Source organism: Salmo trutta, chromosome 9, assembly GCF_901001165.1.
Source record: "Salmo trutta chromosome 9, fSalTru1.1, whole genome shotgun sequence".
Taxonomy (NCBI): Eukaryota; Metazoa; Chordata; class Actinopteri; order Salmoniformes; family Salmonidae; genus Salmo; species Salmo trutta.
Window position 1 is genome coordinate 17,233,887 of NC_042965.1, and position 17,671 is coordinate 17,251,557.

At 41.4% G+C, this 17,671-nt stretch overlaps 1 protein-coding gene across 2 annotated transcripts in view; it reads right to left on the reverse strand.

Moving 5' to 3' along the window:
* Positions 1 to 792: 792 nt before the first annotated feature.
* The window catches only part of LOC115200059 (multivesicular body subunit 12B), a 39,118-nt gene continuing 22,239 nt past the window's right edge, over positions 793 to 17,671 (reverse strand). For both annotated transcript variants that reach the window (XM_029762745.1, XM_029762746.1), the window contains exons 7-10: positions 16,914 to 17,002; positions 5,669 to 5,724; positions 5,175 to 5,234; positions 793 to 1,757 (exon numbers count right to left, since the gene is read on the reverse strand). In XM_029762745.1, coding sequence (XP_029618605.1) covers positions 1,683 to 1,757; positions 5,175 to 5,234; positions 5,669 to 5,724; positions 16,914 to 17,002 — 280 coding nt within the window. In that variant the 3' untranslated portion in view covers positions 793 to 1,682. The remainder of the gene's footprint in view (positions 1,758 to 5,174; positions 5,235 to 5,668; positions 5,725 to 16,913; positions 17,003 to 17,671) is intronic.

Below are 17,671 nucleotides of genomic sequence, written 5' to 3' on the forward strand. Positions count from 1 at the left end.
CTTTAGGGCTTCACTGATGTGGGGTGATGGGTGTCACCTTCATGAACAACAACAACCACAAGATGTAACAACGGTTCTCAGCAGAGTGTTCCTGAGTCACCTCTATTGGTCAGGTTCAAACCGCCGAACAGGAGACAGACAGCCACAACACAGAGGATTGTCATCTGTTGCACACACCGTGAAACACCTGGGAATACTAAAATCCATTAGGAGTTTTGGTAGAAATTATATTAACACTGCTTACACAGAAATCATACATTCATAAAGGTAACAAGCAAGTCTAATTAAAGAAGCAAGTCATTAGATTCATGTAATTTCAGAAACTAATTAAATCTGCAGAGATGAGCAAATAGATTCTGATATCTCAATTTCTTCAGAATGACACATTTCAGTAGTTGTTAAATTACATTGATGTAAAGAGACAGAACATGTTATGGAGAGGGGGGGGCATATTTTTGATAACATATTATAATAGGGTCTGGAATGTCTGGAATGTGGGTGGGGAGGCTCTAATGTGGTGGCTCTGATGTCATGAAGCTTTGCTCGTTCTTACTGCAAAGTGCTCATGATGGACCGACTCTGTGATGGATGTGTGTGCTTGCTGAAACAAGTGTTCCTCATACACCTTCAAAGAGAACTGACTACTTGACTAGATCTGTCAGTCTGTCAGTGGGAGCAGAGCAGAGCAGTGAGGCAGCCTCCCATTTATTCTCTGAAGTCTCAGTCACTGCTACACAGCCTCAATCCTACATGTGACTCTGACAACCAAAAGAGAGACATGAGATTCAGTGGTAGTCATGAGATTTGTAAGGTGTTTATTCATTCTTATACATCACATAACTGAATAATATGATAATATACTGAATAACAATTGATTTAAAACAAATCAACAATCCTATCAATTGAATATGTGTATAGCCTATTTGATTGTACTAACTTAGCGTTTCCCAGGACCCCAAGGGGTGCACGTTTTGGTTTTTAACCGAACACTACACAACTAACTCAAATGATCAACGCTTGATGATTAGTTGATTATTTGAATCAGCTGTGTTGTTCTACGGCAAAAACCAAATCATGCACCCCTTGGGGTCCCCTGGACAGAGTTTGGGAAACCCTGTACTAACTCATTATGACATATTTTCCTAAATAAAAACTAGAAAAGGTATCAACGTATTTGGAGATGTGCTACAGGATTAAAAATACATTTTCTGATAGCTTTACAATATATGAGGTAATTTGGTTACTTTGGCTCTCATCACGCAAACAATAAGTGAGCACAAACAATTAAATGAGCATTAAGCGGAGTTTGCACAGTATTGTTATGATCACAAATACAAACATTTGATCATAGCTCTGAAACATACAGAGCTATGGAGAGATTAAAAATGCACATTTAACAACATTTAGAATAGTTACCTCCAATATTATGATACTTGGAATTTTATGTTACTAACTTCACATCCTGTTTGTGAGATTTCTGTTAGCCGTTAATTTGAGATAGATTAGAATCCTGTTGACTTCTGATATGAGGGACTACTGTGAATGTGGATTCTAAACTGGGCATCAGAGACATCATTCCAGTAAGTGCTTCGTTGTTGTGGAATGAGAGATCATTTGTGAAGGTGCTGTAGTCTTTTACTCTGTCCCTGTTCCTCTAGAGCGTTCCTCACTCAAAGGCTCTCTCAGTACTGGCTCTGGGTGGGCCTGGGAGGCAGGGAAGTGCTGATGCTGTGCTCCATGTTGAAGTTGTACTCATACTGCGACAGGATAGAAGTATAAAGGGATTTAAAATACAGTATATCCAGTATAAACTGTTTGTATATGAAAACACTTCTTCACCAACAGCATTGAGGTTTGTATAAGAAGCTCTTTCAGTAGGAGATCATTATGCCTTTAAGATTACAAGCTGGGTATGGGTTTGGGTATGAAGAAAGCTGAAAGGAGAAATGTGTGCAAATACTGTCCCCTTGTGGAATAAGATGAGAATGTATCATACGGTTATAAAAGTTCAGGGGAAAACCACAGTACTTATGAATTTTCTTCACACCATCCATCTCCCAGATACATGCATCTAATGCACAGTTCTTCCTGGCTTTCTCAATGGATAAAATAATATATCCTTTGGTCACAAAAACATATAAATAACCATTGCAATGAAGGAGAGCAATTCAAATCAGTTTAGAATATATTTTGGGGAAAACAAACCTCCAGTAATCAATTGTGATGTTGTGGTCAAAATATATTTCAAATCATTGTTGAAAGAGTAGTACCACATATCAACTTTTACCATTGCAATTTTACTAAAACAAGCAAGTACATACCAACTCATCACTTCAATACACTCTGATCTGCAATACTGAATCACTGCACTAGGTGATGCTGCAAGATCATCAAATGCGTTTTAATATCTATATTCAAAGATCCCAACTAAGCACAATGGATTTATTGGGGATTTCCAACCAACACCCCACTGTCTTTCAGGAAGCTATAAGTTACGAGTCACATGCCACAAGACGGTTAGTTATAATGAAATTCAGCCACAACACCTGGCAAAATAAATAAACAAATAGATGTAAGTGTGAGCGTGTGTGTGGATGATGGATGGGGGAATGGGGTGTTATCAGGGAGAGCATGTATCACTGTCTGCCACTTTTACACGCGGGCTGACAGGACAGTGACACACAAGAACATGGGCGGCAATCACCCAGATGAACAGAGCTTCATTTCCTGTCCCTGCTCCACTGCTAAAAATATGTGACATGTTGTCTTCATTAATTCCACCTCTATTTGGAGCTCTCTCTCTTTTCTCTCCTATCTCTTCTCTCCTTCTCTCTCTCTGTCTGTCTCTCTCGGTCTCTTACACACTACATGCACCCAGGCACACACACACACACAGTTTACTGCTGAAACACACACACGTCCATAGGTGCAAATGAAAATGTCTGTCAGATTCATACACACATATGAAAAGACATCCACACTAACAGACACACTCTCACACGCTAACTCTGAAAATCATTAGGCAGCCGCCAAAAACAAACATTTTTTAGCAGTGCAAAGTACATAAAGACGTCAGCTCAAATCGCTTACTAATTAACACTTAAAAAGACACAAATTAGATATGCGTGGATAAAAGCAATTATAATCTCCACAAGTTTGCGAATCATTTGGGAAATGAAAAGAATGCCTAATTGCTGGAACCAACATCATCTGAGAAGTGAGAAGTGATGCCTGTTAGGAAACGTTCTTATTTGTAACATTGTATATGATTGCAACAGTTTTCCTCAATTACACGCGCAAATGTCAAATACCACCTCTCTTTTATGTATGTCTTTAAAGAAATGTATTGGACATCAGTCAGTTAGAATGTCCTTTACCATAATAATCTTTCTTCGCCCTGAAGAGAGAAAATGAACTCCTCCAGTGTACACTGACAGTGACCTCTGCTGGACAACTGAACACCACTCACCATGAACAAGAACGGCCTGTTTGTGTGACTGCATATTATAAAGGCTGCACTAAATACTGCACTGTTTATTCATAGTGGTATTGGATTTGATCCACTGAAAACAAAAAGATCTAGTGCATATTACAAATACTACTTAGCTTTTGATAACTGTAAATATCTGTACATATATGAGCAGGTGTTACTATGTAGTAACTCGAGGGTGCTCAGTGACTACATATTTTGGCTTCAACCTTCAACCTAGAACAGAAAACCAGTATCTACATTTTAGAGCCTAAATTTGTATATATATATATATTTTTTTTTTTTACAAAAAAATAAGCACTCCAAAAGCCCTGAATATATATTTGGCATGTGTAATATCAAACTGAAATACGATATTAATTTCCCATCTCTAGAGATATTGTAGTGGGATAATAATGCAAGAGGAGAGAAGTAAAAATAACACAATGGTGAGGGATGTTTCCTCTTGGAAACTAATTATCAAGCTAAGCTGTGACTTCATCCCCATCAGCCTGGCCCCACCATTAATCTTGTGCTGTCGTCCACTTCACTAAATCCTGCGTGTTACACTATCTCACATTTACTTCATCAGTTCCAGCTACCGCTGCGGTAATTAATGATTCCTAGCACTCTTCCCTTCCCCTCCACGGCTCAGCTCGCCATGTGTCCTGCTGCTAATCACACTAACTGAGAGGAGAGGAGAGCTAGCCTACGGGACGAGCTGCCAGGCTGTCTCCATCAGCAGACCGCAGTGGCCACACACACACACACACACACACACACACACACACACACACACACACACACACACACACACACACACACACACACACACACACACACACACACACACACACACACACACACACACACACACACACAATATTAGTACCTGAGTTGACAATGACAATGAGCTCCATTCTCAGAGACCAGATGACAAGATGGCGACTGTGTGATTTCTATACTATGTGACAGTATACAGAGCCAGGGAGCAGAACAGACACCCAGTTTGATGAGGGAGTGTTTGCTCTGTAACACATCTCAAACCCAACAGCACCTGTTCTTTTACAGTGGTCTGTCACTTCCTGGCAGTTCTGATACCCAGATATCGTGCTAATGAGAGAGAGGGGGAGGGGTTCACTCTCCTTCATGCACACACAATAACTGTGTGAGAACACACACATGCACACACACACAGGCACAAGAACACATGCACGCACACACAAACACACACACTTTTCTCATTTCTTTCTTACTAGGAATGCCTGTAGGGTAGCTAGTTGCTCTGTAATAATACACTGTCTGTATTCTTTTCATTTACTCTGCATGAACTTGTATTTCTACTGTCTGTATGCTGGCTGTCTCATTGGGTAAGAAAGATCAAGTAAGGCTAATTGAAACCAAACACATGCAGTATGTGCATCATACTGGCAATCAGTTTCAATAGTGAGAAGACCACCAAAAAAAGAAAAGAACACCAAATGGAATCCAGAGTGTTTTTGTGCAGGACACAGTGAGACTAGTCAGTTCTCAGAGAGAGTGGCTGACCAGGCCCAGTCTGGGCGGGCGTTAATTCAATCTGGGTTTAGTGGAGCCAAAAGGGCCTTGCCCGTCTCAGACACTTAATTACAACCCCCAAGAATGTTTGCTTTGCATTCTGGGCCAACGGTGTCAGTGGCAGCCGAGCGTTGCAGCCCCTACTCACTTCCTCCTCGATCTCTGCCAAGGATTTGATCGTAATGCCCATTAAATTGACTCGCTGCATCTGAAATCAAAAGCAGAGAGAGAAAAAAACAAGAAACACGGCGTTAGGCACATGGCTAAGTAAGCATGCTTAAAATCTTTAATCCTCTCCCTCTCTGTTTCAATACAAAAGGTGATATAGTGACAGCCGCCGCCAGCCAGCCAAATGGACTGCATTGAGCCAGCTCTGCCTGGCTGCATGCATTCATCACTCAGTCTACACTGGAAGAGAAGAGAGGAGAGGAGAGTGCAGGAAGCTGTGTAGAACTGACTGGGGATCAGATCCTGGAGAAGGAAGAATACAGGCTACATACAGTATGTCCTCAATTGAAAAGTGGATGGATAAAAGCTACGTGTAGAGAGCACTTTGTACCTCACAATTTAACAAATTAGAGGCGATGAAAAGAAAAAGGCTTTTTAGTTAGCATAATTCAAAAGCTTTGTGTAAACACTCACTTCTTCAGGGGTTCTTGCAAATTTCTCAGAGATTGTGAAGGGCACATCATCCATTGCTGAAAAGAGAAAATAAAATGTTGAGTGGAAACATAAGAGAATAAAAACATGACAACAGGTTTCATACATTTCATACAAAACCAATCATTCCATAATCTTCATACTGAGTATCTCATCCTGGCTAAGTGTAATTTTTTTTATTGAAGAACAGCTCCCCTCAACCCCCCTCCCACCCAACCCTTCCTCAATAGCTTGAAGATGAAAGGTTTTTTTTATTCTCCACTGTACTTGAGTACCTCCACCCACCCCCTTCCCTCCTTCCCCCAAAACCCTCACCAGCCCGACTCCTCTTTAATTACTCTTGATTATTCCTGATTCTGTCTTGTCAGAGAGATGTTCCACTCCAAAACAAAGACACTCGCGCAGAAAAAGGGGAAAGAAGTGAGACAAAACATTCACCGGATACTGATTTGCATGAAAATAAGCCACAGTGTTTGGCAGGCAAAAAGTGGATTGAAATGAGGACTTGCCAAGAGCGTGGTAGTGTAATTAGCATTTGACCAAACAAACGAGCTTCAACAGAGCTATAATTAAGCAGGCCTGTAATTAAGTGTATGCCCTTTATCATAATGATCATGGTTAAAATGGTGTGATGGCTGCCAGTTGATTATTAATGGTGCAACCCCATACTGTACGCAGCCTGCAAAGGAATCAGAGTGTCACTACTGTCAGGCTAGAGAGCAGCCCTTTGTTTATAAAATACATTAGGGCCCAAATTAACGCAGGGTGACAGGGGACACAAAGGCTCTCGTTCCTTTCCAGACGAGAGGTGGTGACTAACTGCCGCTGCTCGGCTACACCAAATCATGAAGCACACAACTTCCAGCTCCCCTCTCTCTCGCGCTTTCTCTCTGAGGGGCCACAAATATCAAGAGGCCAACCTTCCAACTGCTGTTATTTTACCCATAGTCTATCAGCCTGCTGGCACAGGAAAAGGAACTCAGAAATAAATGTAACCAAATGCTTCTCATGAGTCACAGTTTTGGATCTGATATTAGTCTGTGGAGAATATAACTTAATAACGGTATTTCAAACAATGTCATTTGAATGTTCCTTCATTCTGACACTTATGACTGCCTTTTTGTGTACCTCAACAGTAGGGATCCATTATACTGTACTTTCCACCCATAAATGTGATTTTTACTGCTACAATGAGGTCTTTGTAATCTACCCGTGACCTCACATAATGTAATGACTACAGACCTCTGAGGGAAATACATTGGATATCACCCCTACCTAAAACCCACCATCACCATTACAAACCACTACTGTAAATCTACACTATGAGTTAGGACGGATGAGAAAATAGACTTTGGCCTCCATTTACCATCACCCTAAAGCCATTCAGAAAGCCAGCCCTGACATGTGTGCTTCAACCCGCTCAGAGGAGGACTATTTAGCAGCAGTGCTAGCTGAAGGGCTATCTGCAGCAGCAGGGCTGGGTGATTGGGTGGATATGATGGCTTGTTTAAGCCCATAAAAACAAGTGAATAAACATGTGCTACTGTGTCACCGGGAGCAAAGAGGTAGGCGGGCGGGGGAATATATTAGAATCAATACCCAGCAATGGGAAGTGCAGATTGCACCCTGTTGATGGATCTGTGTGTAACAGACAGATTAATCTAGAGCTGAAGGCTGGGGTGCTTCTTTGTTGTTCAAGGATTACATTTTAAATCAGATCTCACTTAGTATCCCCCCACCATCCATACGGGAGGGTCCATCTCACACCCAGACCAACGGAGGAACTTGGAGCCGATTTTACTGGGCGAGAAATTGATACTTTACCAGGCACACGTACATACAGTAGTGGAAAGTGCTGAAGTCATGTTAGTCCAATCTCCTGGTTGAAACACTCCCAGTCTAAAGCATTCACTACCTACTCAAATGGCCAGGGCTAGAGTCTGCTGAGCAATGAATCAAGTTCCAGCAATTTGTGTGAGGAAAACAAATATTTGACCATTGGTCATGTGGTCCAATCTATATTTGTGTAAATGGTGTAGTAAAAATGTGCGCGTTGTAGAGTGATTGTGTATTTGGTATGATGACATTTTCTATCAAATCAGAGTCCATACATGTGCTCTAATTATGACTCCCTAATGAAAATGATGATGGTTATGATGGTGATCATGGCGATAACAACAATGATGATGATGGTGGTGTTAGCGAGTAAGGGCCCTGTGGCCTGACTGATGGTAGTGTAAAGAACGGAGTCAGCACCGGCCCAGAGTGGATCACTGGCTTATTAATGGCTCTATCAGGTGAGATGAGGAATGGCTGCATTGTCATCTCCAGCCCCTGGGCGCAGACGAATGGCTGTTTCAGGACGGGATGGGCTCCCTCGTCTGCTGTGCAGAGCACCAATCCCTCACAGTTCTGTAGTTGGATGCGCTGTCACTGTGGACTACAGCTTCAGTCCCGCTATGACCCGTACACAGGACTATAACGCACACAGACACATGTACACACACACACACACGCACGCACGCACACACCCACACACACATACACACACAAAGACACACGCATGCACGCACACACACACACACACACACACACACACACACACACACACACACACACACACACACACACACACACACACACACACAGGGTAATGCTCAGACATTGACTGATTGAGGACTGTGTGGGTGATCGAGCATACCTCACATTACCTGAACCACAACTCTTAATTAACAATGAAAGAACGTTAAATAACTTTTCTTTCATGCTTCACTAATTCAACATACCTGCACTGATCTGTGCCCACTATAATTACTCAGGTGAATCAAACTGATTCCAGGATCAGCTGGGAAATTACTGAATATTTACTCAAATACAGTCTTATATGCATATCTATTTTTAAAGTGGCCATATGAATCAGTAATGTTTGGGTTACTGTAACTAAGACTGTGGTACTTCTACTGAGATACAGTGAGGGGACAGCGGGAGCTGAGTATGAGAAATCTGATGGTAAAAAAAGAACCAGACTGAACTGTTCCCATTGGCCGAAATCTATCACAGACTCAGTTTGAAAAGTTATTACGGGAGTTTCCAGTTTCCAGTTTCCATCTAAGCACTTCCCTTTAAAGACATGATATTAACTGTTTATCCTGCCTTGAGGATTTATGCATCTACTATATATATATATTTTTTACAATAGAAACTTTGTGGACAACCACACCAGTGTCCAACTCCAAATACTTTATTCTAGGTTCCTTGCCATTGTCTCTGCCTCATTTAAGGTAAACGAACGGAGTTTGGATCCACATAGATCAAGAGGAGGAGGACCTCTTCTGCCCACTCACAGCCCTCACCCCGACTAGACACTGACATGAGAAATAGTGGCCAGTCCTGACAGCATCTCTGAGACAGATTGTAGTTTATTTTGTCGCCCGGGCATACCATCTGTGCCATTCCAATAGAGGCTGTTTTCTCAGGCTGCTGTAGGAGAGAGGGCACGAGGCGCAGGGTCCCTCAGTAGCTCTGCAGCCGCGGCAGGTCATTAGTCAAATTGCCTAATGAGAGAGAATACAAATTGCCCCCTACCCTGACAGGAGGTGTCAGAGCTCCTGACCCGTGCTATGAGAACAGATGATCGCGCGTTGCTATTTTCAGATTATTTTAATGACTGTGGCTCAATGATTTCCATTCTTTTCCCCCTATCTTTTTTTAAATTCCTCCAGACAGAATGGGAGTTTGGGGAGGGGGGGGGATCCTATGAAGATTCTGAAAATGTCCCATTGAAAAGCAAAAAAGTGTTACTTTTAATGATTACAGCAAATGAAAAAAGGGTTGCTGGGGGATGACAACTGAATATATTAACTTTATTCATATCCTTTTTCACATGCATTACAATTGAGATGTTATTCAAATGATATTCAGGATATAATTTACAACAGGTTCATTTTGGACATTGGACCCTATACACTTACTAATGTAACACTGTAACGCTAGTTAGATTGATGCAGTCACCAAAAATAGATACCAAAACAATATTTATGAAATGGAGACAATTGTAAAATGCCAACACCTATACTGAAAAGAGTGATTTAAATGGTTTTAAGACACACTGCTAGTCCCAGATAGCTTGGAGGGCATGATTCTCAGTGCAGCTAATCATTTGTACCGGTGGATTATATGGGTGTCTCTGTAGACTCCTCAGGGGCAGCAGTGGGGCTGCTAAACACCCAGGTTTACACAGAGAAAGAGAGGAGGGAAAGCGGAGGAGTATTTAGCAAGGAGGGAGTAGAGTTATTTTTCCATCTGTGTGACAAGCAGCCCTTGAAATCTGGTTCTGGGTTGGGAGCCAGGAGGCAGTCCCAGTCGGGCGCTGGTCCATCAGTCTTCCAGAAAGTGGGCACACCTACAGTGAGTTGGCCACAAACACTACGGCACAACAGTGGATATTTGGAGCTCCACAGTCTAATTTCTCATCATTTCTTCTTTTTGAGGGCCCATATTTTTCTCTCTCTGTTATGGACACTAAATGCATATGATGATACAACAGACACCTACAATTCTGTTAAAGGGTGGCTATAGCATAATGATCAATCATGCATAGAGGACTTATCTGGTCGCACATTCTATTTGTAAAATGCTATTTGTATTGTGCTACATACTATTTGTATTGTGCTGCATGCTATTTGTATTGTGCTACATGCTATTTGTATTGTGCTGCATGCTATTTGTATTGTGCTACATGCTATTTGTATTGTGCTACATGCTATTTGTATTGTGCTGCATGCTATTTGTATTGTGCTGCATGCTATTTGTATTGTGCTGCATGCTATTTGTATTGTGCTGCATGCTATTTGTATTGTGCGGCATGCTATTTGTATTGTGCTACATGCTATTTGTATTGTGCTACATGCTATTTGTATTGTGCTACATGCTATTTGTATTGTGCTACATGCTATTTGTATTTTGCTACATGCTATTTGTATTGTGCTGCATGCTATTTGTATTGTGCTACATGCTATTTGTATTGTGCTACATGCTATTTGTATTGTGCTACATGCTATTTGTATTGCGCTATATGCTATTTGTATTGCGCTACATGCTATTTGTATTGCGCTACATGCTATTGTATTGCGCTACATGCTATTTGCATTGCGCTACATGCTATTTGCATTGCGCTACATGCTATTTGTATTGTGCTACATTCTATTTGCATTGTGCTACATGCTATTTATATTGTGCTACATGCTATTTGTATTGTATTTTGGGGACTCCCGAGTGGCGCAGCGGTCTAAGACACTGCATCTCAGTGCTAGAAGCGTCACTACTGGTTCGATTCCAGGCTGTATCACAACCAGAAATGATTGGGACTCCCATAGGGCGGTGCACAATTGGCCCAGCGTCGTCCAGGTTAGGGTTTGGCTGGGGTAGGCTGTCATTGTAAATAAGAATTTGTTCTTAACTGACTTGTCTAGTTAAATAAAATGTAAAAAATTATGCTGTTTGTATTGTGCTCTGTAATTGCAAAGTCAAACATCCCTTTCAAAGTTTCAAAACTCCAATGTAGGCTAACCACGATGATCACTTAGCACAAGTCTGGGAATTGAATAAACATCAGAACTTGATAAGCAGTACATTGTCTTTAAAGACTTAACAGTGACACCAGCATTGAGCCCCAGCTGTGGTTGCTGGTAAATGTGCAGCAGAATCTGTGTATGAATGGGGTACGCCTATCTGGACAAGTGTTAAAGCTGGCAGAGGGCTGACAGTAAATTGCATGCGCCGGATGGGACACAGCAGAAGGCACAATTACACAAATCCCCTCTTAATTAGCGGTTCTGTGGGCAAACTAACCTGTAATGATGCAAGGGATGTGGTGAGCCCAAAACAACTAACTAGGAACACTCCAGAACACTGGTGAGAGGGTCACATGGCCATGTGCCTTCTGAAGAGGATCAGAGAGTGACGTGTGATCCGTTGTGATCAAAGCAGCTGTACACTATGGTAAGGGATGGGCCCCATGCTGCCCTGCTCCCCCCGGCTCCTAGCACTCTCTAAGCGCCTTGCCCTCTGGACTGTGGGCAGAGCAGCAAGCCCTGCGAGGTTGTGGGTGGTGTTATTAAGTTTTCGATGCTCACAGTACCAGGCAATGTAAAGTGGCACCTCACATGGTGAGTAATGAGCTGTGCCAGGGCGGAAGCAGGAGGGATGACAGCCAGAGAGGCTTCCTTGGCAGCCACTAAGCTGGGCCTCAACCAATTCATCATCCGCCTAAACCAATCCACCAATGCCGCAACGCCATTTGTCATTAATTATGCTAATAAACACACCATTACTCTCCTGGTGAAACAGGCAACGGTTATTAGTTAAGGCCTTTCGGATAGGTTGACACATTGAGGCATGTTTGTACACATCAACGTGTACACTCTTAGAAAAAAAGGTGCTATCTAGAACCTAAAAGCGTTCTACGGCTGTCCCCATAGGAGAACCCTTTGAAGAACCCTTTTTGATTCCATGTAGAATCCTTTTCCACAGAGGGATCTACATGGAACTCAAAATGATTATACCTGGTTCTACCTAGAACCAAAAAGGTTCTACCCGGAACCAAAAAGGGTTCTACCTGGAACCAAAAATGGTTCTCTTGTGGGGACAGCTGAAGATCCCTTTTGGAACCCTTTTTTCTAAGAATGTAGGTCAGTATACTGTATGTGGGTGAGTAGGCCTATAGTGTTCAAGTTGGAGAGACAAAACAGTTGATTCAGTTGAAATGTTACAACAAGTGAGTGTATGGTTCACCCAAAAAGTGACTTACTGATTTTCATCCAATCATATGGGAACAATTTCTTAATCAGGCTCTTTGCTATGCTCACAAACATAATGACTCCATCTTTGTAAAAAGGGCGATTGTTTTAACATTTCTAAAGCATACTTCATAGGTCCTCTTAGAGAACCAGTCTGAGCAGAACTATTTAATATAGCTTCTGGGAGCCCCAGATGCCCTTTTCCAAAACTACTTCATTTCCAGAATCTCAATGTGCTTTTTACATCACACTACAGTATGTATTATGAGCTCATTAATTACAAACTTAACAAGTCAGCAGAGCCATTAAAAGATCTTTAAGGCATATTTGTCCATAAATCTCCTTAAACTATATTTAATGACTGGATTTTGGGGAAATATTTTTTATCAAGTTCTAATTAGATGTGTGATAACAAACCCTGCTGTACATGGAGGGAATGAGGGAGCTGTGACAGGCCATCCATTGATGGTCTCCATGTCTGGCCACTGAGAATAATGGAGCCCTGCTTTTATTCCAGGGAAGAATAGAGAGCAATGAGGAATGTGAGTCCAGTCTGGTCTGCAAATGCAAAGCAATTCAAAGTCACTTATTTGAGTCTAATGGGGTTCTGAAAGATTGCATTCATATAGTTTATTGGTAAATATATTAATATGCTTACATTTATGGCCTTTTGAAATTAGCAGATTATCAAAACACAAACAATTTGTATTAGCTATCTAGGTAAAATGTGTTGACAAAAGAACATAGTTGTAATATTCAAGATACTAATAACCAAAATGGTAAAATTATCACCATCTTTTGGGGATGTTCACTGTGTGCATAAGCATGCTTAAGCACTCTCTTGCTTCTCTCTCCACACTGACCATAAGAATAAATCATTAATGGGTTTTAGAGAAGAAACTTCACAGTTTTTCATGCCTTGATGCAAGCCCGAACCCTTTGGCTTTGTTTCAGACATTTAGAATAGTTTTATCGTACAGGAATGGCATACTTTAAATCTTGTACCATCTAAATTAAAACACAGCAGTAAATCTGCCCAATACCTCCCCCCATTAAATATCCATGCAAGATTCATTTGGCTCAATTTACTTGATCCAGGATCCTTTGGATGGATGCCTTACAGGAGAGGAAAACACCACTCTGGTTAGTGTTTTAATGACCCACCAGAAGTGCCACAAGGCCACTGAATAATAAAAACCTGCCGATGACTTTTGTGTCACTAGGCAGAGGTTGTTTTTTAATCCCTCAGCCTAAAGAATGTTGTTATTATAAAATATAACCACACTGGTGCAGAGGCTGTGGAGATACATCATAGCGTGTTGAGATTACAGTTGGAGATTAGCGGGGCTGAACTCCTCCCTCTGCAGAGGCTAGCCTGCAAGCCCAGCACCACAGAGAGAGATAAGATGGAACTTTTGTTTGAAACCTGATGAGAAGCCTCTTAATGAAAGTGCTGGGCCAAAAATAATCTTTTTTCTCAATGTTAGTCAATCAAAAAATGGTGTAGTTGGAGAAAAAGAGGAGAAAGAATGTAATTTTGTATAATCAGTGAGCACCATCTGGAACAATTAACTGGATTCCACAAAACTCAGAGGATCAGTCATATTGGCTTATTAAAGATCCGGAATTATACAAGTAATAAATCCTTGGAAAAACGAAGCATAGACCCCTGCCTGTCACGACTATTTTAACTTCAAATACAGTGGAATGCTTGATAAGGCTGAAAAGAGGAGATTAATATATGCAAATTATGTCGAGCATTTAAAAGCCCCCCAACAACTGTCTCCTTTTTTTTCTGTCTCTTATTACGGGGCTTTATGTTTTATTCATACACCAACTCACCTGTCATTTCATAAGCTATAATATTATGAGGGTATTATTAAACAGCGTAAAGTGGCGCTTTAATTGGAAAGCCCCATTGCATTTTCCAGATGCACAAAGTTTAATAAGGATTCTAATATCGTTCCGGAAAATCAAAAATCATTGTCATCCTTCTGCCATGATATTTTGCAAACCCAAGTTAATTTTGAATCTTCCTTTTTTCTTTCTCCTCCAATGGATGAACTGTCTCCCGTCTGTTAATTGAGATTCTTTTAATGGATTGGGAAATAATTGCACTCCATATAACGTTATATCTGGGCCAACGTCAGGATTTTTTGATTAATGCAATAGATATGTTAATGTATTACTTTTTATCACTAGGATGTCTGCTAAATATGACATGCTGCTCAATGGATACACAATAAAGCAAATAGTATATGAACTCCATTCAAAACACCATGATCTTTTTGTGCTATATAGTGAAGTAAAGGGAAATAAAACAGTACTTCTAATTATGTAAATTAATAGAATACTATATACCAGGGGTATTCAACTCTTACACTACGAGGTCCGGGGCCTGCTGGTTTTCTGTTCTACCTGATAATTAATTGCACACACCGGGTGTCCCAGGCCTAAATCAGTCCCTGATTAGAGGGGAACAATGAAACAAAATGCAGTGGAACTGGCTTCGAGGTCCAGAGTTGAGTTTGAAGGCTAAATACCTTTGAAGATGCATTTTGTTACAATACAATACATTTCCTAACACATTTCATAAATGCACATTTCATTCTAATTACATGAACCAGGAATAACTTTCTCCCCTGTCAATAGTAGAGGAAATAATTGGCAAAGAAACTTGCCTTGGATCAAAGAGATACAGGTGAAATAAACAAAAGGTTGGGGCTGTTGTGAAGACTTCATAACTGTCAAAATGAGCTTGAACTGTCAAGTGAGAGAAGCTTGAAAAATCTATATGAATTAGTTTTTAATATTCTGGTTATAAATGTCAAAGCGTCTGCACATCACATCTCCACATAAAGTGACTGAAGATGACAGATTTCCCAGACATGTTGCCTCTCCTCCCCTCTCGTTCCTTTTTTTGTGTTGGGTTTTTGTTTTGTTGGGAAGTGACGGAGGGTTTAATCAAGAAAGCAGGCAATTCATCAATCCTAAAGAAGGCGCCTGTACAACCCTGACAGAGCGCACATGGTTTTAGACCAACGTGAACCTGGCCAGCTGTCAACACACCACACACACCGCGCAGCTCACAATTAACACAAACCTGTCGTCTGCTCCGACCCCACACTTGGTCTGCAGGTCGTCACACTGTTAACGAAGGAGGAAAGATACTGCCTCTCACAATCTAAATGTGTGGGTGGAAGGCTCTCTTTTCAAGACAAATGAAGCTGAAAGAGAACGTCTTTGTACAGCATGACTGGGAAGATGAACCCCTCTCTTCAAACCCCACAAAGTGATTCAAAGAGAGAGCAGGGCTGGAGGATTTGTGACATTGTGATAAAAGAGCAGACAAGAACGACATTCGTATGATTACAGAGCACAGCCTCTATTGATAAATGATGATTGCTGGCAGTGTACTGAATCTCTATGGTTCTTAATGTCACTGAAATACTGTCCTAACAGAGGTATAACGCATGGAAGGCCACAGACCAGACCAATGTAGGCAGCAGGTACTATAGATAGGTATTACAAACAGCAACGTTATCGTTCTAAATAACATAGAACAAAAATGATCCCTAAATCAGTAATTATATGTTATGAACTTTGTGTGAGATCGTATAATAGTGGACTGGTAGACTTGACTATCTTTAAAAACTTGTAAGGACACGGTCAGTGTGTGACAGGGATAACTGGGATGATAAGTGCATGCCACAGCCCCGCTATCTCGCCACTGTGGAACATGAGGAATCCTCACCACATGGTGTCTCTCTCCAGCTGGATAAAACCTGCCTGCTCTACTCTCCACACTCCTCGTCTGGAGAAGTACCACCCCACACTACGGTGTTTCAGCAACTTCTGACTCCATGGACCAAGCCAAGTTTAAACTAAGTTCCAGTCCAGATCAATTTCATTCCACTTTCCACTCTATTATTACTAAAAGAGCATTCAGTTTGCATTTCTCCTACAGCAGAAAACTGCAGGTAAATGTGAGCGTGGCATGTGATGAATCATATTTGACAGCTGTTAAACGTTCTCTTGAGTGTAATGCTGAGCTCCTCTGGGAAGCAGTGTTCATTCTTTCAGATAAGCACAGCTCTTTACACGTCTGTGATAAAAGACATGAAATGTGTGCATAGATCAATTACCAAAGGAGCAATCTACACATTGGTGGAGATTAAATACTTTTATAACAACATATGGCTAGAAATATTAAAAAACCTTGATTCTGCAATGAATAGAAGTGATAGGAATTTAAGTCAGCTCACTTGGGGGTCAGGTTGGGGCACAGTGAGAGAGCTAAACTGATTTAGAATACAGTTCAGATCATTTGCAAGATGCCTTACCATACTGTATAATTTGCACAATCCATATCATACACAGTGAGACTCCCTATGTGTAGTTGAGTTTGGTACAGTAAAGATACAGTTTACCTGATATGGTATAGAGACTGGAGCTCTCTGAGTCAGGCCTGCTTGTCCTCCTCCTGTAGGGGCTGGTGGGGAGCGCTGCAGGTATTTGCCTGGAGGAGATAAAGCACCATGTCATGTCAGACAAGTGTACCACAACATTGAAGGTGACATGTTCTCTGAGATCTGGAGAAGAACGCCAAGGCGTGGATTCAGTGTCAGGAGGAAAGGGGGTTCACTGGGGCAGGATCTTCCGATTCCAACCCCATCATCCCCATGACGACACCCCCACCCTCTTCAAGTCAGACAGCGCGTTGATCAGGACACATCTGACAGAAAAGGGGCTGGATATGGAGACATGAAATAAAAGCTAACCTGTACGTGAGCTGCCCAGGGGGCTTTAGTAGGTCTTTAAGGGTTTGGGTCTGGGATTAGGGCCTGGTTAGTACGAAAGGAATATAAATTATATTACTCAAGGGAAGTCTGTTTTACCATACTACAGACTTGCATTACAAAAAAAACAGCATGCAATGCACTTCATGGGCAGTTGGAGCTAACAAACCGTATAAGATTGCAATCCTCATCAATCAAGCTATCATGAATTACACCCTGTGACTAAGCCCTACTGATCGATAAATCCACAGCAAGCGCAAATTATTTCTCAGCTTCAAGAGAGCTGCATAATGTGACTTTGAACATGCATTGAAGTTAAAATGAGTTCCTCCAGAACTCTGATGTAGCGATAGGCTACAGTGTGTCCAAATGTAGGGTAATGCTGAGCA